Source organism: Mya arenaria, chromosome 6 (genome assembly GCF_026914265.1).
Source record: "Mya arenaria isolate MELC-2E11 chromosome 6, ASM2691426v1".
Taxonomy (NCBI): domain Eukaryota; kingdom Metazoa; phylum Mollusca; class Bivalvia; order Myida; family Myidae; genus Mya; species Mya arenaria.
Window position 1 is genome coordinate 46,981,464 of NC_069127.1, and position 24,159 is coordinate 47,005,622.

At 39.8% G+C, this 24,159-nt stretch overlaps 1 protein-coding gene across 4 annotated transcripts in view; it reads left to right on the forward strand.

The window, feature by feature from the left end:
• LOC128239075 (neurogenic locus notch homolog protein 1-like) overlaps positions 1 to 24,159 on the forward strand; it is a 72,398-nt gene that overhangs the window by 28,211 nt on the left and 20,028 nt on the right. For 3 of the 4 annotated variants that reach the window (XM_052955524.1, XM_052955525.1, XM_052955526.1), the window contains exons 17-35: positions 81 to 203; positions 618 to 740; positions 910 to 1,038; positions 1,403 to 1,531; positions 1,947 to 2,126; positions 5,047 to 5,157; positions 5,623 to 5,760; positions 6,678 to 6,800; positions 7,054 to 7,173; positions 7,463 to 7,732; positions 8,048 to 8,176; positions 8,541 to 8,669; positions 9,093 to 9,272; positions 10,866 to 10,976; positions 11,400 to 11,537; positions 12,468 to 12,590; positions 12,852 to 12,971; positions 13,259 to 13,528; positions 13,756 to 13,931. In XM_052955524.1, coding sequence (XP_052811484.1) covers positions 81 to 203; positions 618 to 740; positions 910 to 1,038; positions 1,403 to 1,531; positions 1,947 to 2,126; positions 5,047 to 5,157; positions 5,623 to 5,760; positions 6,678 to 6,800; positions 7,054 to 7,173; positions 7,463 to 7,732; positions 8,048 to 8,176; positions 8,541 to 8,669; positions 9,093 to 9,272; positions 10,866 to 10,976; positions 11,400 to 11,537; positions 12,468 to 12,590; positions 12,852 to 12,971; positions 13,259 to 13,528; positions 13,756 to 13,931 — 2,822 coding nt within the window. The remainder of the gene's footprint in view (positions 1 to 80; positions 204 to 617; positions 741 to 909; positions 1,039 to 1,402; positions 1,532 to 1,946; positions 2,127 to 5,046; positions 5,158 to 5,622; positions 5,761 to 6,677; positions 6,801 to 7,053; positions 7,174 to 7,462; positions 7,733 to 8,047; positions 8,177 to 8,540; positions 8,670 to 9,092; positions 9,273 to 10,865; positions 10,977 to 11,399; positions 11,538 to 12,467; positions 12,591 to 12,851; positions 12,972 to 13,258; positions 13,529 to 13,755; positions 13,932 to 24,159) is intronic. The other variant, XM_052955527.1, reaches the window with a different exon arrangement.

A 24,159-nucleotide genomic window follows, 5' to 3' on the forward strand; every position in this document is an offset into this window, starting at 1 on the left:
ATCTACACTCCTGTGCACTATCTACATCCCTGCCTACTATCTACACCCCTGCGCATTATCTACACCCATGCGCTATATAGCTGGCAGTTTGCACGGGTTATGCAGCGAGCTCATAGCGTGCGTAGACCCGCTCACACTTTGCACCAATCAAACCTGCCTTTGCTTGCCTCAACATTCTGAAATCAATGGCAAATGTCTGAAAGGTAGTCGCTAAAGACGTTTATAATTAATTCATGAATTACATGTAGTTTATTTTGCTCTACAGCCTTAAGTTTAGTTGCCATTGCGATAAATATTGTACTTAAAATTTAATTGTGTTTGTTTTGGATTTTAACTGAAATATGAATCTTTCATGAGTATTGTTAATATAAACTTAATACAAAATGATTGAGTTTTTATGTTAACAGTACTTAATCAACTTTTCGTAATTTTATGAGGAAAATCACGATAGCTTCCATTAAAATGGTTATATTATATCGGAATATAACACTGCAGCTATTTATTACAATGATACCTTTTAAAAAGATAATAATAAAAATAATGACGATGATGATGATAAAGATAATGACGATGAATTTGCTAATGATAGACCATACATACATACGTACATTTTCTAGATGGGTCACATGGGGGTTACTGCACGGTCGCTGTCGAGTGTCTGCTTGATAATGCTGTTTGCGTCTACGGTATATGCCAGTGTGCTTCCGGTTACACGTTTATCGACAACATATGCATTTTGGGTAAGCTGGTAGTTTAAATAGACTCTAATTACTTAATTCATGAGTCGCTTTACATAAAACATATGGTAATAACTAATAAGACATGTACTTATACATGTTACATGTTAAAAAATAGATCAATTTTTAAAATGTATAACCTGTCTTATTGTCTCTAGTTTCTTTCTTTAAGATGGTAGTAATGGCGGGGTTTGCCTGACGAATGCAACGTCTACGTGTAATGACGTTAACGCTGAGTGCAACAGCGACAGGTGTCGCTGTAAGACGGGCTTCTTCAACATTCACGGGATCTGCAAAGAAGGCACGTGCTATTTTTTTTACTAACCGCTGACCGTGAATCGTACAGTGTTTTTGGATGCCAGACATGTTTTATAACATAACCTCTGCTTTGACATGTTGATTGATATTACGTGCTAACTGTAACTTACTGCAATAAGGTAAAACAACTTACAACAATAACATAAACACACAAACAAGAGTATATTATGATACCTTGTCTGCTGGAACTTTGTTACATAACACCTACTTCACCACCATATTCTATGTTTAAGCTTAAGTCGCAACCAAGAACAATTTCGCATAATTCAAAATTTGATAAAAAAAACTGATGTGGAAGAAGTGTGTTTGGTGAATGTATAATTTGTATCCTCCTCCATCACATGCAGACCAGCAGCCCGGTGGACGGTGCTCCCCGCCGACTCTGTCCTGTTTGAGCAACCTGACCGAGTGTTCTGAAGAAGGCATATGTCGATGTATAACCTCATACACACTGGTTAATGGTGATTGTGAAAACGGTACGTTCTTGTCCCACGAAGACTTGGTCCCCCAAAGACGGCCCCGACATATAATGAATCTAGTTCATTTGAAGTACATCTTCTAATTTACCTTTCGAAATTATTAAAAACTATGTCTACTTTCTTTGATACCACGTTGATGTCATCCTCAAACTATTGAGCATTATTCTAGCACAAACTGTACAATAGTGACGTAGGAAAATACGATTTATGTTGATTTTTACAGATAATTACTCTGAAGGAAACAATTCTTCTTTCAAATGTTTATGTTTGTATCAATTGTTTACGTTGAATCTGACATTCGCTCAAGTGCAAGAAAAGCATTTCCAGGAAAACAATATCCTGACTACAAGACTTTGAACTGACGTATTCGCACCGATGTTACATTGACATTCTTCCATTTACACGCTTTCAGATGGTAGTATTTCCGGTGTATGTAAGTCCACAGATGTCGCGACCATCGGAGACTGCGATGACGTCAACGCGATGTGTGTTGATGACGACACTGGTCAATGTGCCGGTACCAACTGCAAGCCGGGCATTTGCCGGTGTAAGGCCGGGTATAAACTAGGTTCACTGGGCCAGTGCGCAGTAGGTTAGGGATGTTTTATAACTTTGTTTTATCAAACGAGGAACATGTAACAATTATTTACATTGAATCCACACCCCTCTTATATTTTTAACGCCTATTTTCATCCAATTCCAATGAGCTGTACTTATAAAAAAAGTCATGGAAATAGCGTACTTCTATAGAAGTAACGTTTACTGAATATATAATATGAAACAGAAGAAACTCGTCACAAAAATGAGTTTGAATTCATTTATGCGTGTTATTAGGCATAAAAGAGAGTTTTGGTTAGGATCACATCCTTTTCAAAAACAGGTAGGGTAGGTAGGCTTTATTATTAGCTTTATTACTATTATTGCAAGGCTTCATATAAGAACGTTTTTTTTTCATCATTAGAGAATGATGTTAAAAGTAATATTCAGTATAAAGGCGTTAAAGCTGTACTATCACAGATTGAACGTTTTGACAACTTTTTTATTTTTTTTTGTCTTGGAAAGAGCCAATTTTTGCAAAAAAAACATGGAAACCAGTTATATAAGACGGCTGACAAAAAATTAGATCGCAGATTTTTATATTTAAGTTCAAAAATTGATGTTTTATGCATTTTTCTTAAACCGTTACTAACGGTTTAAACCATAAAACATTAATTTTCGAGCGGAAAAATGAAAATCTGCGATCTGATCTTTTGTTCGAAATCTTTTATCATTGGTTTGCAGAAATTTACGCAAAAATTTGCTCTTTCTAAGACCGAAAATAAAAAAAGTTTTAAAAATGGTATATTTGTGAGAGTGCAGCTCTAATTAAAACACACGCTTAATTCTTTTTTCTACTTTTTTTACCAACTGTCTATAAAAAGGTCAGGGTCGGTGCCTCTTTCGTAGGTAGGGACGGGTACCCAGAACCAAATGTATTTTTTAGGCCTTAATGGTAGATAAGGTGTTTTTAAGTAAAACAGAAGTCACGACTGAATGAAAGAAATATTCCTAAGTGTGTGTTTAATTACAGACAATATTCATCAACCTCATGTATGCGTCTTCCGTAATTGCGGAATATAATTTTTTTTTAATATCAACTATAGTTTGATCAATTATTAGGTGTTTTAAAAGACATGATAGCCCGTACATTTTGATCCAAGAAAACCACATTCTCCCATTCATAAAATAAAAATATCAAATACTGTTTTATTTTAGCGTTGTTTTTTCAAATTGTCAATGGTGTTAATTTTGAGGAAAACAACGGTATTATATCATGTTAAATTAAATACAGAATGAGAACCTTGTGGAAACAATTCAATTCTTGTATGTTTTATGAAACATTAAAAGAGAAAAAAAGCAAATATCTTGCACAAGAACGAATTTATATTGCTCGTTTCCATGTAAATGGCTTGCAATATCTAGTTTAATCACGACCCACTATGACTTTCATTTCTTTGTAAAATATTAAAATGAAACAATGTAGTTTAAATTAAAGCTGCACTCTCAGAGTTTGAACGTTTTCCAACTTTTTTTTATTTTTTGTCTTGGAACGAGCAAATTTTTGAGTAATTATCTGCAAACCAGTGCGAAGGACTGCTGACAAAAGATCAGATCGAGATTTTCATATTTCCGTTCCAAAATTGATGTTTAATGCATTTTTCTTAAACCGTTAGTAACGTTAGTAACGGTTTAAGCCATAAAACATTAAATTTGGAATGGAAATATGAAAATCTGCGATCTGATCTTTTGTCAGCAGTCTTTCATCACTGGTTTGCAGATATTTACGCAAAATATTGCTAATTCAAGACAAAAATAACTTAAGTTGAAAAAACGGTAAATCTGTGAGAGTGCAGCTTTAATATCCGATTTAGAAGCAACAAATCTGCAAGTACGATCTGCATGAACGATCTTGACGTGTTCGCCTTATTATTAACCTTTAAAGGTGCACTCTCACAGATTGACAGTTTTGCCATTTTTTAGTTTTTGTCTCAGAATCAGTTGATTTTGGTATCAATGCCTTCAATTCAGTCATATAAGATAACACACACTAGAACAGATCTCAATTATTTGGGAAACTACTGGAAATTTCGATATTCTTAATAAAGCGTTAGTAACGCTTAAAGCAATTAAACATCAAATTTCAAATGTTAAAATGAAAAACTGCGATCTGATCTTTTTTTCAGCAGTCTTGTATACCTGGTTTTCCAGACGTTTAGGCAATAATGGCTCATTCCAATACAAAATAAAAATAAAAATGGTGTCAAAAAGGTCAATCTGTGAGAGTGCAGCTTTCAGGTGCAAACATATTTCTAAATTATGAGTTCTGAACATCACATTACATACACAATTCATTAAATATTAACGATATAATACGTCAGTTAAAACAATAATAAATAAGCTAGCACTGTTGTTCCGGTCGTTGGAAATATTTTCTATGATATTTTTTACATTATTCATTTTCATGTTGATGTTAGCACTGACGAGGCTTGTATTTTAAGTGTTGTGACATTTGTGAGGTAATGGCCATACAAACTAGGCGACCGCGCGCCTGGCACGAGCCCGTCTCGCCGAGGTCGATTCTTGGTCTGTTTGTATTTGTGTATGTTGTGTTGATACCTCATTGCCGTTAGGGTCTTATTTATTGCATCAAAACAGGGTTTACTTTATATGACTGTTAGACTCCTGATCTTGTCCCTGCAGTTTTCACTGTACATTGTACATATGCGGTATTGTAAGACAGTGAACTAGTTAAACTCGAGCCAAAAATGAGTAGAAATAAGAAAAAGATCAACTCACTGATTTATAGAAAACATGAACTTCTGACTGCACTTAATGTAGAAGAGATCTTTTGCTCTGTGTCGTATCAAGTTTGTACTCCATGGACGTATGTTCATGTGAGATCATTTTGTTCACGGTGGCTGTTAAAATACGAGTGTCACGAAGCAGACGACTCATTTGTCTTTACTTTTCAGAGTGTGCAACGGACAGTGACTGCTTGGACGCCAACGCGAACTGTCACCCTACGTTGTTCGTGTGCGAATGTTCCTTACAATATACACTTGTAAAAGACGCGTGTGTCGGACGTAAGTATAGGTATTTAGTCGAATTCGAAGAGATTTAGGCAAAAATATAAATATCACACACAATCTTGAGAGTATACAATTCATTAATTCTTTCTGCAGATTGCTAACAATATAATGTCTTGCGCACCTGACAGGCATTTTCGGTTAGTATGGCCGTGCTGGATAATTCCGTTTGGCCTCGCAACAACGCACCACTTTTTTATTTATCATGTAAGGTAAATTATGTCACTTGAATATGATGACCTATTTGACGTCAACTTTGAACTAAAAACAGATATATAAATTATCATGTGTTCCGGTCCAGACCGAGGGCTCACGCGTGAGTCAGTATCGAGGCTTGCCGATGAACATGTGATATATATTATTAATATTGCTGGCCAGAATGTTGATTTTAAGTCATTTGTCACAATTCAATAAGTAATATAATTTATTTCTACTCTGAAGTTTGCTATGTTGTTTTTGTAGCTGGGGAAGTTGGTGGTGAATGCAGATCTACATTGGGTTCAGAATGTGATGACGTACATGCTGTGTGTTTGGACGGAAAATGCACATGTAATGATGTCAGACATTACGTCATAAAAGACGGAAAGTGTGTCAAAAACGGTAAATGTTTCTACTTCATAGTGTGAATGTAGTGGTAGATCTACGTCATTGCAAACTTCGAGGGAACATAACATTTACCATTATTATGCATGTTTCTGGCACACTGGACAGGTGAATTTTGTCGTGCTGGGAAATTCAGTGCCAGATGAATCAACGCTGTGTAGTTTGTAAAAAATGAAATATAACATACGTACAGAGCGCAATTGAACACATGATTCTTGACAAATAAATGAATATAAATAATCTTTAAAAATGCGATTGCTTAGCGGAACCATTTGACGTCAATATTTGACATAAATTACGCACGTCTGGCTTGAATATCACGAAAATACTGAAGTCAAATCTCAATCTCAATCTCAACTCATTTTACCACATAAAGCCTAGTATAAAGCCTAGTATAAAGCCTAGTATTGTTCAAAATCTTGCATCTTTTTATACTTGTTGAAAACGTATTTTCTTATAGATTGGGACACGAATCATCGCTGAAAGATTTTGACAATATTTCCAAGAAAACTTATTCTAGAGCAAAACCTATACTTGAGTTATTGATAAAAGGCAATGATTTGTACTCATATACATTCAGTTTGTCTGTAGAATATTTTTCCATTGGAATCTAGGCCAGAGGTTTAAATCAACATATTCAATGATAGAATGGAGTTCAAAAAAGTGTAAAAACATATTTTGTTCATTTTTTTATGTTATATGGTAAAATGAGTTGAGATTGAGTTTGAGAACTGACTTAAGTATTTTCGTGATATTGTGGACTGGTTTTTCTATTCGGACAGGATATACATAATACAATAGTAAAATACTATGGAATTGTTTCTAATTTTGAACGGAGCTTACGTTTCACATACTAAGATAAACAATAAATTGAATAATTAAAAAGTAGCTCGTAACATGAAAATGTATTTTAGATACGTATACAAACGGTTTATGCGGGCAGAACAAGCCATGTCGAGACAGTAACGCCCACTGTCAGAGTGGTACGTGTGTCTGCAAGGCCAACTATGTGTCTGTAAATGGCCGCTGTGTGAACGGTAGGATACAATTTTGTAGCGCTTGTTTACTGCAAATGTTTAACGTTGCTCAAGTTATGGTAGTGTGTGACTGGTAATACACATGGTTTTGAGTCATACATTTGAAGCTTTAATGTTTCAAAGAATACCAACCATTCCCTTATAGAATGGCGAAGAAATATGCTTAAAATATGATAATTTGAAATAAAATTGAATTGATTTAACTATCAGTTTAACAGTTAACAAAAAGAGGTGATTGTACCATTGCTTGTAGATGGTAACAATGCCCAAAGCTGTGACAGCGATGATTCGTGTCCAAATCACGCCCAATGTGTTGAGGGTCAATGCGCTTGCGCGCAAAATTACGTCATGGTTCACGGCGTCTGTGTTAAAAGTAAGTTGTAACTAAAGATGTATTTTATGTCTGAAAGGCATATATGATTTTTAATAGACCAGTCGCTAAAGCAATTATTGCGACATGTCGACATCCATTGGATATTGCAACAATATACTTATTTTATTTACAAAATATAATCCTATTATTGGTCAACTGATTGTTTGATTGACAACATTAAGTTTGTCATTTTAAACTGTTTGGCGGTCACATTTGAACCAACAATTGTTGTTTGCATTTCAAAGAACACACTCGGAGTATTGTTATGTCTGTTTTTATTCCTGAACAGGCAACTCGTCAGTGATCTCTTCTTGCGAAGGAGACTCTCCATACAACACATTGCAACCTGAATGTCCGTCAGGCAAGACTGCCGTAATAACGGACGCCTATACTATGGTAGCCATGAGGGCGGCATGTCCGCCCAAGATGGATGTGTATAGCTCCACCTTGTTTGAGCAATGCTGCACGCCTAATTCCACTGATTGCAGACTCGATGCCCCAGGCTGTATGCAAGGCAGCTTCTCCACCTATGACGTGGTCGAGTACACATGCGTGGATGGTGAGTTGTCCAAAGATCGCACAAAAAGATATGGCCTTGAATTTAAATTTCTGCTTCAAACCTTTCTGATGTAGTCCTTGAACCAATGTTATATGCGTCTACGGTATATGACAGTGTGCTTCCGGTTACACGTTTATCGACAACATAATTATGCATTTTGGGTAAGCTGGTAGTTTAAATAGACTCTAATTACTTAATTCGTGAGTCGCTTTACATAAAAACTATGGTAATAAGACATGTACTTATACATGTTAAAAATAGATAAATTTTTAAAATGTATAACCTGTCTTATTGTCTCTAGTTTCTTTCTTTAAGATGGTAGTAATGGCGGGGTTTGCCTGACGAATGCGTCGCCTACGTGTAATGACGTTAACGCTGAGTGCAACAGCGACAGGTGTCGCTGTAAGACGGGCTTCTTCGACATTCACGGGATCTGCAAAGAAGGCACGTGATATTTTTTTACTAACCGTTGACCGTGAATCGTACAGAGTTTTTGGATGCCAGACATGTTTCATAACATAACCTCCGCTTTTGACATGTTGTTTTTTATTACGTGCTAACTGTAACTTACTGCAATAAGGTAAAACAACTTGCAACAATAACATAAACACACAAACAAGAGTATATTATGATACCTTGTCTGCTGGAACTTTGTTACATAACATCTACTTCACCACCATATTCTATGTTTAAGCTTAAGTCGCAACCAAGAACAATTTCGCATAATTCAAAATTTGATAAAAAAAACTGATGTGGAAGAAGTGTGTTTGGTGAATGTATAATTTGTATCCTCCTCCATCACATGCAGACCAGCAGCCCGGTGGACGATGCTCCCCGCCGACTCTGTCCTGTTTGAGCAACCTGACCGAGTGTTCTGAAGAAGGCATATGTCGATGTATAACCTCATACACACTGGTTAATGGTGATTGTGAAAACGGTACGTTCTTGTCCCACGAAGACTTGGTCCCCCAAAGACGGCCCCGACATATAATGAATCTAGTTTGAAATTTCATTTGAAGTACATCTTCTTATTTACCTTTCGAAATTATTAAAAACTATGTCTATTTTCTTTGATACCACGTTGATGTCATCCTCAAACTATTGAGCATTATTCTAGCACAAACTGTACAATAGTGACGTAGGAAAATACGATTTATGTTGATTTTTACAGATAATTACTCTGAAGGAAACAATTCTTCTTTCAAATGTTTATGTTTGTATCAATTGTTTACGTTGAATCTGACATTCGCTCAAGTGCAAGAAAAGCATTTCCAGGAAAACGATATCCTGACTACAAGACTTTGAACTGACGTATTCGCACCGATGTTACATTGACATTCTTCCATTTACACTCTTTCAGATGGTAGTATTTCCGGTGTATGTAAGTCCACAGATGTCGCGACCATCAGAGACTGCGATGACGTCAACGCCATGTGTGTTGATGACGACACTGGTCAATGTGCCGGTACCAACTGCAAGCCGGGTATTTGCCGGTGTAAGGCCGGGTATAAACTAGGTTCACTAGGCCAGTGTGCAGAAGGTAGGTGATATATTATAACTTTGTTTTACCAAACTAGGAACATGTAACAATTGTTTACCCTGAATTCACACTCCTCTTATATATTTAACTCCTATTTTCATCCAAATCCAATCAGCTGTACTTATAAAAAAGCAGTCATGGAAAAAGCATATTTCCATAGAAGTAACGTTTACTGAACATATAATATATGAACATGAGCAAACTTGTCACAAAACGATAATAAATTACAAGGAATTCAGCTACGAGTTTGAATTATTTGCACGGGTTATTTATTAAATATTAAGGGTAGATAAAGGTGTGTTTTTTTAAGTATTACTGAAGTCACGACTTTATGAAAGATATGTTCCCATGTGTCCATAACTGCAGACAACACATGTATGCGTCTTCCGTAATTGAGGAATATAGGTTTCAACTATAGTGTTTGTTCAATTATAATGTGTTTTAATCGACATAATAGCCCGTATATTTTTTTATCAAAGAAAACCATATTCTCACGTCATAAAATACACATATCAAATACTGTTTTATTTAAGCTTTTTCAAACTGTCAATGGTGTTAATTTTGAGAAAAAACCCGGTAGTATATCATGTTAAATTAAAAACAGAATGAGAACCTCGTGGTTACAGTTCAATTCTTGTATGTTTTATGAAAAATTGAAAGAGAAAAAAGCAAATATCTTACACAATAACGAATTTACATGCCTCGTTTCTATGTCAATGGCTTTCATGATCTATTTTAATCATGACCACTAGCACTTTCATTTATTTGTAATGTATTAAAATGGGACAATGTAGTTTAACTTAATGTCCGATTTAGAAGCAACACATCTGCAAGTAGATCTACGATCTGCAACAAATCTGCAAGTAGATCTGGACGTGTTCGCCTTAGTTAACCTTTAAAGCTGCACATATTGGTAGTTTTGCCTTGTTTTAGTTCTACTCTCAGAATCAGCTGATGTTGGTATCATTGCCTTAAAGTCAGTCTATAGATAACGCACAATAGACCATATCTCAATTGTTCCGGTCGTTGAAAATATTTTATACGATTTTTTTTTTACTTTATTCTTTTCAAGTTGATGTTGGCTCTGATGCGACTTATATTTTATAATAATTAATAAATGTTGTGACATTTGTGAAGAAATGGCCATACAAACTAGGTGACCGCGCGCCTAGGTCTAGCCCGTCTCGCCGGGGTCGATTCTTGGTCTGTTTGTATTTGTGTATGTTGTGTTGATACCTCATTGCCGCTAGGGCCTTATTTATTGCCTCGAAACAGGGTTTACTTTATATGACTGTTAGACTCCTGATCTTGTCCTTGTAGTTTTCACTGTACATTGTACATATGCGGTATTGTAAGACAGTGAACTAGTTAAACCCGAGCCAAAAATGAGCAGAAATAAGAAAAAAGATCAACTCACTGATAAATAGAAAACATGAACCTCTGACAGCAACTATTGTAGAAGAGATCCATTGCTCTGTGTCGGATCAGGTGTGTACCCCACGGAAGTATGTTTACGTGAGGTCATTTTGTTCACGGTGGCTGTTAAAATACGAGTGTCACGAAGCAAACAACTCATTTCTCTTTACTTTTCAGAGTGTGCAACGGACAGTGACTGCTCGGACGCCAACGCGAACTGTCACCCCACGTTGTTCGTGTGCGAATGTTCCTTACAATATACACTTGTAAAAGACGTGTGTGTCGGACGTAAGTATAGGTATTTAATTAAATTCCAAGAGCTATAGGCAAAAATATAAATATCACAAACAATCTTGAAAATATACAATTCATTTATTCTTTCTGCAGATTGGTAACAATATATTTGCTAACACACCTGGCAGGCATTTCCGGTTAGTATGGCCATGCTTGATAAATCCGTTTGTCCCCGCAACAACGCACCGCTTTTTATTTATCATGTAAGGTGAATTATGTCACTTTGAAAGATGCCCTGTTCGACGTTAACTTTGAACTATTTTTTTTTATCTATCATGTGTTAGAATACAACATATATTTTCAGCCAATGGAATTACAGATAGGCAATCATAAGTATTAGACGTAATCATTAAGAATTTCACCTTCAATAAGTTATATGAGTTATTTCTACTTTTGGTTTTCTATGTTGTTTTGTAGCTGGGGAAGTTGGTGGTGAATGCAGATCTACATTGGGTTCAGAATGTGATGACGTACATGCTGTATGTTTGGACGGAAAATGCACATGTAATGATGTCAGACACTACGTCATAAAAGACGGAAAGTGTGTCAAAAACGGTAAATGTTTCTTCTTCATAGTGTGAATGTAGTGGTAGATCTACCGAATTGCTGAATTCGAGGGAACATAACATTTACCATTATTATGCATGTTTCTGGCAAACAGGACAGACATTTCTTGCATACCGGACGTGTGTTTCCGGTCATGTGACCAGTGCTGGAAAAAAACATCTTACATACCCATGTAAGATGAGTCACGCGCAACAACGCGCCACTACGTATTTCATTTATTGTATGGTTTATGAAAAATATATTATGCATTTATTGTATGGTTTATGAAAAATATATTATGCCATTTCAATAAAAGGTCAATCAAATATTTATGTTTGCAAGACTTTTAATTAAAATTGAAAATAAATAATCGTTAAAAAACGCTATTTTAGTTATTCAAAATGACTGTGCTTTATGACGTCAGTAAAGAACGTCGCACGCGCTTTTTGGTGATTTGTTAAAAAGTTCGTTTTGAACGTCATTTTGTCCACAAATTGATAAATTTAGATATGCAAGAAAAAATATCAATCATGTGTTTCCGGTACGGATAGAAAAATCCGACTCGAGGGCACGTGCGTAAGCCGGTAACGAAAATTCCGTGAATTTTGTCGTGCGGGACAACTCAGTGCCAGATGAATCAAAGCTGTGTAGTTTGTAAAAAATATAATATAGCATACGTACAGACTACAGAGCACAATTGAACACATGATTCTTGAAAAATAAATGAAAATAGATAATCTTAGCGGAACTATTTGACGTCAATGTTTGACATAAATTTCGCACGTCTGGTTTTTCTATTCGGACCGGAAATACATAATAAAATAGTTAAATAAAACGGAATTGTTTCCAATTTTTGAACAGAGCTTACTTTTCACATACTAAGATAAACAATAAATTGAATAATTTCAAAGTAGCTCGTAACATGAAAATGTATTTTAGATACGTATACAAACGGTCTATGCGGGCAGAACAAGCCATGTCGAGACAGTAACGCCCACTGTCAGAGTGGTACATGTGTCTGCAAGGCCAACTATGTGTCTGTAAATGGCCGCTGTGTGAACGGTAGGATACAATTTTGTAGCGCTCGTTTACTGCAAATGTTTAACGTTGCTCAAGTTATGGTAGTGTGTGACTGGCAATACACATGGTTTTGAGTCATACATTTGAAGCTTTAATGTTTCAAAGAATACCAACCATTCCCTTATAGAATGGCGAAGAAATATGCTTAAAATATGATAATTTGAATTACATTGAATTGAATTAGGAATCAGTTTGACAGTTAACAAAAAACAGGTCATTGTGTTAATAAACCATTGCTTGTAGATGCTAACAATGCCCAAAGCTGTGGCAGCGATGACTCGTGTGCAAATCACGCCCAATGTGTTGAGGGTCAATGCTCATGCAAGCAAAATTACGCCATGGTTCACGGCGTCTGTGTTAAAAGTAAGTTGAAACTAAAGATGTATTTTATGTCTGAAAGGCATATGTGATTTTTAATGGACCAGTCGCTCAAGCAATTATTGCGACATGTCGAGACCCATTGGATATTGCAACAATATACTTATTTTTTACAAAATATAATCCTATTATTGGTCAACTGATTGTTTGATTGACAACATTAAATTTGTCATTTTAAACTGTTTGGCGGTCACATTTGCACCAACAATTGTTGTTTGCATTTCAAAGAACACACTAGGAGTATTGTTATGTCTGTTTTTATTCCTGAACAGGCAACTCTTCAGTGATCTCTTCTTGCGAAGGAGACTCTCCATACAACACATTGCAACCTGAATGTCCATCAGGCAAGACAGCCGTAATAACGGACGTCTATACTATGGTAGCCATGAGGGCGGCATGTCCGCCCAAGATGGATGTGTATAACTCCACCTTGTTTGAGCAATGCTGCACGCCTTATTCCACTGATTGTAGACTCGATGCCCCAGGCTGTATGCAAGGCAGCTTCTCCACCTATGACGTGGTCGAGTACACATGCGTGGATGGTGAGTTGTCCAAAGATCGCACTCAAAGATATGGCCTCGAATTTAAATTACTGCTTCAAACCTTTCTGATGTAATCCTTGAACAATATGTGAAAAAAACATCAATACTCTTATCGACGTTACACAATAAAAACACCTTTATTATCTTGTTATACCAAGATAATTCGATATCCCTCTGTATTAAGGTCAAGTTTCTGCCATAATTTTGCAGTTTTAACCTTCTTTTAGATTCCGCTGTTATTGGTCATGAAGACGATGACAGTGTTTCCGGTAATCCCGTCTACGTGGTGTCGCCTGGAGGCCATACAGAAAGTGGTTCAGGCGGTGGCACTTCCGCTTCCTTATGTCACGTGCGAGCAGACTGCAAGACCACTTTATATGTGTACGTGGTCTATATGGAGCAGGTATGATTGTTTATGCATTAAGTGACCTGTAGTTGAAGCGTAAACATGTGTACATGTTCGCAATCAAGAATGTATATAGATATAACGGACTGCACATACATGTACTTAAGAATCTAGGATGCAGTTTAAGTATACTTGTAAGACTAAGTAGTTATGGAACAAAGAATAGTGTGGCGTTGTGGTATAAATTTGCCTGTATCTATCTTAATAAATATATTTGCACTTTGTAACCTGGAAGTAATTTTAAGGCAATATTTCTTGTACTTTATACAATATCTACATCGCCAAGAAACCTCTGACATTTCCATCGTTGAAAGATGGTCTTGAAAATTGAACACAAAACACATATTCCTATTGTCAAAAGACTTCCGGAAAAATGCAAAAAACGGATTTTCCAAAAAAAAATAATATAAGATTTCTTTCGTAGAATACAACAGAACAGATCACAAATCTATTTAAGAACATAAGCATTACATCGACATCAACGAAAAATTATGTTCATGGTTATTAAGTTATTTAACATTTGAAAGGCGGCTGCCATTGAAATTCATTTGACAGCATGCATTTATAAGCATGCATGTATAGACAGAAACAATCAGAAATTTAAAGTTACTAGTATTACCTAATGACTTAGTGATGGTCATTCTCCGTATTAATCTCAACAAGACATATTCTCTTTGCTTAGTATGGAAATTAACAATTCATAAAGAACTAAGTGATGAAATTCTTTCTAATCAAATGCTCTGTATACAAAAAAGAGAGGAGAGATATTCTTTAACATTAAAATAATTTCTGTAACACACATTTGTATCATTTGATACATATTTGGACAAGTTCGATAAACTCGTGGAATATATTTAGTTTTATATCCTTATAGGTTGCATTCAACCACGAAATTACATTCATTTTTGAATCCATTAAAAGTGTGCAAATTCTTTGTTCATAAACTGTTTTATTCCACATATTTACTTCTATATAAAGACTATGGGATGATATTCTCAGCTGATTTAAAGCAGTTCTGAAATAATGTACATTAACACACAAGGGTAAGGTTGAAATTGAAAATGAAATACATTTCTATAAAATAACGCTCTTGTCCGAAATCTCCTTTCCAAATTTTGAATAAAGACGTCTCTTATGTTTTGCCTGATATTAAAGTGACATAAAACTATCTCCTACACCTTGTGCGATATACACATGGTAGAACCCAAATTACTTTCTATAGTGTTCACATCTACAGCCTATCACTAAGCATTACATTTTAATAGATTCTAACGAATTTATCATTTGGCACCTTTAGACTTTAAACAAGTATTTAATTATACTGATATAACAATGCGACGATAAATCCAGTCTGCAAGTCTCTGCCTAAACACATTCGTTTATGTAGTACTTCTAACCGAAAATACATATTTTCTGAACTGAGTTTGTATTCTTTCATTTGGCATTCGTTTTGCAAATCCCTAAACTTCCGAAGTATGTAGCCAAACCCGTCTAACAAGGTTATGTAAAAAGGTTTATGTTCAGATGTAATATTAGTGAATATATTCAAGTATTTTCTGAATTTAAATATTGCCTTATATGCTTGACCAAACAGCGTTTTGGTAGACAAAGTGATCCACCTGAGTTTAAAACTATTCCTCAATATGTAAATTGATTGAAGAGATCCAGTGACGAGTCCTGATGCAAAAATGAAGACTTTATAAATAAAAACAAGAATCTTCGTTTTAGTTTTGTTCATTTTAAGGCTCCTTGTTTGGTATTATTCTTCTAAGATATCAAGATCCGCTTAAGCTGAATTAATGTAAAGTTTCTTCCTTAGCTAGCTCAAATTAAATTACAAACCTATTCATGAACTGCATTGTCCCAAAAATTAAATATGAAATCAGTAATATATACATGCAATTGACAATGATTGATTACAAAACCAAATGATTTAAATTTATTAATATGGTTCAAGAATCAAAGTTTTATTATCATAAAACCAAGAACGTACAAACAAAATCACTACAACACCTATGCCTTATCTTACAGGACCAGCATACAGAACGCTTATAAACCAATCTCACAATATATCAGTGAAACCCGCAGTCCTAATTGTATAGCTTGTACGGGGAATCAAACCATTGTACCTTTTCCGTCTGTATCGCAATGCTCCAGGCTTACTAAGAGGCTAAAAAGAGACCACACGGATGTCCGAACCTGGAAACTAGAAGCTGTAGCGCAATGCTTCACTTTAATTCTTCTAGCCCCCAATAGTTCAGAACCCGCCCTAAACAGTACAAAAAGATACTTCTATTACTATGCCTTTCGCTGGCTTTATACCCTAACATCACGTGACCAAAACGGAATTATCCATTTTAACAAATCCTATGGGTGAAACCATTATATATTACTTACATTTCAGACTAGGGATGTCAAGTACATCAATCTTTAGAAAAAGTAGAAAACCATCAAGAATATAACTTTTTTCGTATCAAGTTATGATCTACTAGTTTAGACATTTAATGCTAAAACCATACCCGTAAAACAAATCAAATACTTTATAAATTTCGCTGATACAGAAATGTTTATTTTCCGGGCTCCGGATTACATTATTCCAGGAACTTTACATTAGCACAACATAGTCGTATTGTAAAAGTAAAAAGAACTAAAACAATCCTGTGTCGACCCTTTTGACCCTTTTAAGATACGAAGCTGCCTCTTAATAGTTAATATGCAAAGAAAATAATTACGACAGTAAACATGAGACATGAGATGAATTAGTTAATTGTTGCAATTCTAAAAAGCGCGAACGTAGCGTCATTTCCGACATGACGTCGTTGAATTGGTGTCCAAGCCCTGTGAGAGAGCGGTGAGATATAATTTTTATTTCACTGATAAATCTTTATTCACCTCTAGATAGCATAAAATCAACTTGTCTCTATAGTTTGTTTAAGTCATTATTACACCAGAACGTGAAGCAAACGTTGACTGTTTTACACTTGTTCATACCCTTTATGTTTTATTTCATTACTTTTCAATGCTTCGAAAAAATGAACATTAACTAACCTCAAATTTTATTATTAAATGAACATATTTTAATGCATATCTTCCTTGTGTTAGCTGTATTGAGACAGTTACACATTCGGCCACTGGACGTGTTTTTTGTTCGATGTTTGCATATTGGGTTTGTCCTGTACAAGTAGTTTCCATTGTATTACTGCAAACGATCGGAATAACATTCAACATTTTTTTTATTAACATTATAACTTCGTTTATTAACATTATAACTTTGTTCAATAGTGAATGCAACTTTTAAGATAAGGTACATCAACATTCATTTTAAAACAATGTTAAATACGCGTATTACAGTGTTAGTAATTTTGCATATGTCAATGGATGATTTGTCACCGGGCTACGGGTACTCACATCATTAGTCGGCGCCCAGAAGGGCGACGACTATATTTGATATTACTTTAGAAATATTCTAACTTAGGGACTAGTTCATAAAATGCAGAACAATGCTTTCAATAGTGTCCACGTTGCATGATAAAATATGAAGTTTAGTTTGTTTTATAAAACTTAACACTTTAATTGATAATGAAACCTAGTTTGTTTTATAAAACTTAACACTTTAATTGATAATGAAACCTTAAATTATTAAAGCCCTGCTTATCATTATGAAAATTTTGATTTTAAATACCAACTCAATCATAACAACTCGGCCATCTCCGAGATAGATACAGGCCGAGGTGTTCCGATTGATATTAAATCGATGAAGGTTACACGGTACTAATAAAATATCCTTTATGTTTTTAAATCGCAGTAATCTCCCTTAGTGACAACAAAAATGCCGAGTTTTGAAAAATTAACATTGAGCTTAATAGTTTGTTTTGAAAATGCCATTCGAAAGAATGAACTCCAGATAATTCCCCTTTGATGTATAGTATTTTTATCCCCGTTCTATACTCATATGATTATATATCTTTTGTTATAATTTAGTTTAAAGGATTAGCTTGGGTAAAAAAAACAGAATATCTATAATTCCGGGCTTAAACTAATGTAACAATATTTTTAACCATTATGTCCTTCGAGCATATGTACACCCAACATAAAACAAAATATGATCATTGAAATGATAACTATTTTTGGTTATCTGCATGCACGTTTTTCTTCTAATTTCATTGCGCCGACTTGATGCTATGCATCAACTTTTTTCTTGTTACGATATTTGGTTAGTGTGGTTTTCACATGGTCGGGGTAAGGGGTGTGTATTGAGGCCACATCGTCGGGATATGGGGTAGGTGAGGTGGTCACATCGTCGGGATATGGGGCGGTTGTGGTGGTCACATCGTCGGGATATGGGGTTGGTATTTCGACCACATCGTCGGGATACGGGGTGGGTGTAGTGGTCACATCGTCGGGATACGGGGCGGTTGTGGTGGTCACATCGTCAGGATACGGGGTAGGTGTAGTGGTCACATCGTCGGGATACGGGGCGGTTGTGGTGGTCACATCGTCGGGATACGGGGTAGGTGAGGTGGTCACATCGTCGGGATACGGGGCGGTTGTGGTGGTCACATCGTCGGGATACGGGGCGGGTGTAGTGGTCACATCGTCGGGATACGGGGCGGTTGTAGTGGTCACATCGTCGGGATACGGGGCGGTTGTGGTGGTCACATCGTCGGGATACGGGGCGGTTGTGGTGGTCACATCGTCGGGATACGGGGCGGGTGTAGTGGTCACATCGTCGGGATACGGGGCGGTTGTGGTGGTCACATCGTCGGGATACGGGGCGGTTGTGGTGGTCACATCGTCTGGTTATAGGGCGGGTGTGGTGACCACGCCGTCGGGATACGGGGCGGGTGAGGTGGTCACATCGTAGGGATACGGGACGGTTGAGGTGGTCACATCGTCGGGATACGGGGTACGTGAGGTGGTCACATCGTCGGGATACGGGGCGGCTGTGGTGGTCACATCGTCGGGATACGGGGCGGTTGTGGTGGTCACATCGTCTGGATATAGGGCGGGTGTGGTGACCACGCCGTCGGGATACGGGGCGGGTGAGGTGGTCACATCGTCTGGATATGGGGCGGGTGTGGTGACCACGCGTCGGGATATGGGGCGGTGTGGTGGTCACATCGTCTGGATATGGGGCGGGTGTGGTGACCACGCCGTCGGGATATGGGGCGGGTGAGGTGGTCACATCGTCTGGATATGGGGCGGGTGTGGTGACCACGCCGTCGGGATATGGGGCGGGTGTGGTGACCACGCCGTCGGGCTACGAGGCGGGTGAGGTGGTCACATCGTCTGGATATGGGGCGGGTGTGGTGACCACGCCGTCGGGATATGGGGCGGGTTTGGTGATCACATCGTCTGGATATAGGGCGGGTGTGGTGACCACGCCGTCGGGATACGGGGCGGGTGAGGTGGTCACATCGTCGGGATATGGGGCGGGTGAGGTGTTCACACCGTCGGGATACGGGGCGGGTGTAGTGGTCACATCGTCGGGATACGGGGCGGGTGAGGTGTTCACACCGTCGGGATACGGGGCGGGTGAGGTGGTCACATCGTCTGGATATTGGACTGGTGTGGTGGCCACACCGTCGGGATACGGTGCGGTTGTTGTGGCCACATGGTCTGGATATAGGGCGGGTGTGGTGACCACACCGTCGGGATACGGTGCGGTTGTTTTGGCCACATGGTCGGGATATGGGACGGGTGTGGTGCCCACATCGTAGGCATATGGGACGGGTGTGGTGGCCACATCGCCTGTGTACATTCGTTAGCTCTTGAAATATGTCAGGTGTATTCCTGTACACATTCGTTGGTTCTTGAAATATTTTAAGTGTATTCATGTTCACGCTTATTAGGTCCTGGAATATATTAGGTGTGTTCCTTTTTACATTTATTAGGGTTTTGAAATATGTAAGGTGTATTCCTGTACACATTGATTAGCTCTTAAAATATGTTTGGTGTATTCCTGTACACGTTCATTAGCTCTTAAAATATGTTTGGTGTATTCCTGTACACGTTTATTAGCTCTTAAAATATGTTTGGTGTATTCCTGTACACATTTATTAGCTTTTGAAATATGTTAGGTGTATTCCTGTACACACTTTTTAGCTCTAGAGATATGTTAGGTGTATTCCTGCTCCCATTTAATAAGTCTTGACGTATGTTAAATGTATTCCTGTACAAATTCGTTAGTTCTTGAAATATGATGTATTCCTGTATACATTTATTAGATCTTGAAATATGTTTGGTGTATTCCTGTACACATCGTCGGGAAATGGGGTGGGTGTAGTGCAACACCGTCGGGATATGGGGTGGGTGTTGTGGTCACATCGTTGGGATATGGGGCGGTTGTGGTGGTCACATTCTTGGGATATGGGGCGGTTGTGGTGGTCACATTCTTGGGATATGGGGCGAGTGGGGTAGTCACATTGTCGGGATATAGGGCGGGTGTGATGGTTACATCGTCGGGACCCGGGGTAGGTGTGGTGGCCACATTGTTGGGATACGGGGCGGTTGTGGTGGTCACATCGTTGGGATATGTGGCGGGTGTGGTGGCCGTAACGTCGGGATACGGGGTGGGTGTGGTGGTTACATCGTCGTGATATGGGGCGGTTGTAGTGGTCACATCGTCGGGATATGGGGTTGGTATTTCGACCACATCGTCGGGATATGGGGTGGGTGTAGTGGTCACATCGTCGGGATATGGGGCGGGTGTGGTGGTTACATCGTCGGGATATGGGGCGGGTGTGGTGGTTTAATCGTCAGGATACGGGATGGGTGTGGTGGTCACATCGTCAGGATATGGAGTGGGTTTAATGGTCACATTGTCGGGATACGGGGTGGGTGTGGTGGTTACATCGTCGGGATATGGGGCGGGTGTAGTGGTTACATCGTCGGGATATGGGGCGGGTGTAGTGGTCACATCGTCGGGATACGGGGTGGGTGAGGTGGTTACATCGTCGGGATATGGGTAGGGTGTAGTGGTCACATCGTCGGGATATGGGGCGGTTGTAGTGGTCACATCGTCAGGATATCGGGTGGGTGTAGTTTCCAGATCTTCGGGATATGGAGATGGTGTGGTGGCCACATCATTGGGATATGGGGTGGATGTGGTGACCACACCGTCGGGATACGGGGTGGGTTAGTGGTCACATCGTCGGGATACGGGGTGGGGTTAGTGGCCAGATCTTCGGGAAATAGGACGAGTGTTGTGGCCACATCGTCGAGAAATTGGTGCTGATATAGTTGCCAGATCGGCGGGATAAAGGGTGTGTGTGGTGGCTACATCATCGGGAAATGGGGTGTGTGTGTGCTGACCCCACCGTCGGGATACGGGGCGGGTGTAGTGGTCACATCGTCGAGATATAGGGTGGAGTTGGCTTCCTTATCGTCGATGTAGGCGGTGTCATGACACTCTTATGTACATGGAGAAGTAAAATATGTTTGGTGTATTCCTGTACACATCGTCGGGAAATGGGGCGGGTGTAGTGGCAACATCGTCGGGATATGTGGTGGGTGTTGTGGTCACATCGTCGGGATATGGGGTGGGTGTTGTGGTCACATCGTCGGGATATGGGGTGGGTGTTGTGGTCACATCGTTGGGATATGGGGCGGTTGTGGTGGTCACATTCTTGGGATATGGGGCGAGTGGGGTAGTCACATTGTCGGGATATAGGGCGGGTGTGATGGTTACATCGTCGGGACCCGGGGTAGGTGTGGTGGCCACATTGTTTGGATATGTGGCGGGTGTGGTGGCCACATCGTCGGGATATGTGGCGGGTGTGGTGGCCACATCGTCGGGATATGTGGCGGTTGTGGTGGCCACATCGTCGGGATATGTGGCGGGTGTGGTGGCCGTATCGTCGGGATACGGGGTGGGTGTGGTGGTCACATCGTTGGGATATGTGGCGGGTGTGGTGGCCGTATCGTCGGGATACGGGGTGGGTGTGGTGGTTACATCGTCGGGATATGGGGCGGTTGTAGTGGTCACATCGTCAGGATATCGGGGTGGGTGTAGTTTCCAGATCTTCGGGATATGGAGTTGGTGTGGTGGCCACATCATTGGGATATGGGGTGGGTGTGGTGACCACACCGTCGGGATACGGGGTGGGTGTAGTGGTCACATTGTCGGGATACGGGGTGGGTGTGGTGGTTACATCGTCGGGATATGGGGCGGGTGTAGTGGTTACACCGTCGGGATATGGGGCGGGTGTAGTGGTCACATCGTCGGGATACGGGGTGGGTGAGGTGGTTACATCGTCGGGATATGGGTAGGGTGTAGTGGTCACATCGTCGGGATATGGGGCGGTTGTAGTGGTCACATCGTCAGGATATCGGGTGGGTGTAGTTTCCAGATCTTCGGGATATGGAGTTGGTGTGGTGGCCACATCATTGGGATATGGGGTGGATGTGGTGACCACACCGTCGGGATACGGGGTGGGTGTAGTGGTCACATCGTCGGGATACGGGGTGGGGTTAGTGGCCAGATCTTCGGGAAATAGGACGAGTGTTGTGGCCACATCGTCGAGAAATTGGTGCTGATATAGTTGCCAGATCGGCGGGATAAAGGGTGTGTGTGGTGGCTACATCATCGGGAAATGGGGTGTGTGTGTGCTGACCCCACCGTCGGGATACGGGGCGGGTGTAGTGGTCACATCGTCGAGATATAGGGTGGAGTTGGCTTCCTTATCGTCGATATAGGCGGTGTCATGACACTCTTATGTACATGGAGAAGTAAAATATGTTTGGTGTATTCCTGTACACATCGTCGGGAAATGGGGCGGGTGTAGTGGCAACATCGTCGGGATATGTGGTGGGTGTTGTGGTCACATCGTCGGGATATGGGGTGGGTGTTGTGGTCACATCGTCGGGATATGGGGTGGGTGTTGTGGTCACATCGTTGGGATATGGGGCGGTTGTGGTGGTCACATTCTTGGGATATGGGGCGAGTGGGGTAGTCACATTGTCGGGATATAGGGCGGGTGTGATGGTTACATCGTCGGGACCCGGGGTAGGTGTGGTGGCCACATTGTTTGGATATGTGGCGGGTGTGGTGGCCACATCGTCGGGATAATGTGGCGGGTGTGGTGGCCACATCGTCGGGATATGTGGCGGTTGTGGTGGCCACATCGTCGGGATATGTGGCGGGTGTGGTGGCCGTATCGTCGGGATACGGGGTGGGTGTGGTGGTCACATCGTTGGGATATGTGGCGGGTGTGGTGGCCGTATCGTCGGGATACGGGGTGGGTGTGGTGGTTACATCGTCGGGATATGGGGCGGTTGTAGTGGTCACATCGTCAGGATATCGGGGTGGGTGTAGTTTCCAGATCTTCGGGATATGGAGTTGGTGTGGTGGCCACATCATTGGGATATGGGGTGGGTGTGGTGACCACACCGTCGGGATACGGGGTGGGTGTAGTGGTCACATCGTCGGGATACGGGGTGGGGTTAGTGGCCAGATCTTCGGGAAATGGGGCGAGTGTTGTGGCCACATCGTCGAGAAATTGGTGCTGATATAGTTGCCAGATCGGCGGGATAAAGGGTGTGTGTGGTGGCTACATCATCGGGAAATGGGGTGTGTGTGCTGACCCCACCGTCGGGATACGGGGCGGGTGTAGTGGTCACATCGTCGAGATATAGGGTGGAGTTGGCTTCCTTATCGTCGATGTAGGCGGTGTCATGACACTCTTATGTACATGGAGAAGTAAACTAGTGGTTGTAACACTTAATTAAACCTACTTCTGGCTTCCATAACTTTGAAAGTCGCATTTCTTTTACATTTCGTTAGATAATTAAACCCATCCACTCTTTAAAGCTGCACTCTCACAGATATACCATTTTTACAACTTTTTTTATTTTTTTGTCTTGGAAAGAGCAATTTTTTGCGTAAAAATCTGCAAACCAATGATAAAAGATTGCTGACAAAAGATCAGATCGCAGATTTTAATATTTCCATTCGAAAATTAATGTTTTGCGGCTTAAACCGTTTAAGAAAAATGCATAAAACATCAAATTTGAATTTAAGTATAAAAAACTTCGATCTAATTTTTTGTCAGCAGTCTTATATAACTGGTTTCTATGGAATTTCGCAGAAATTGGCTCGTTCTAAGACAAAAAAATAAAAAAGTTGTCAAAACGTTCAATCTGTGAGAGTGCAGCTTTAAAGAAATATAAATCAGATGATACTGCACTGTAAAACACCACACTATACATGAGTTCTCAATGTAGG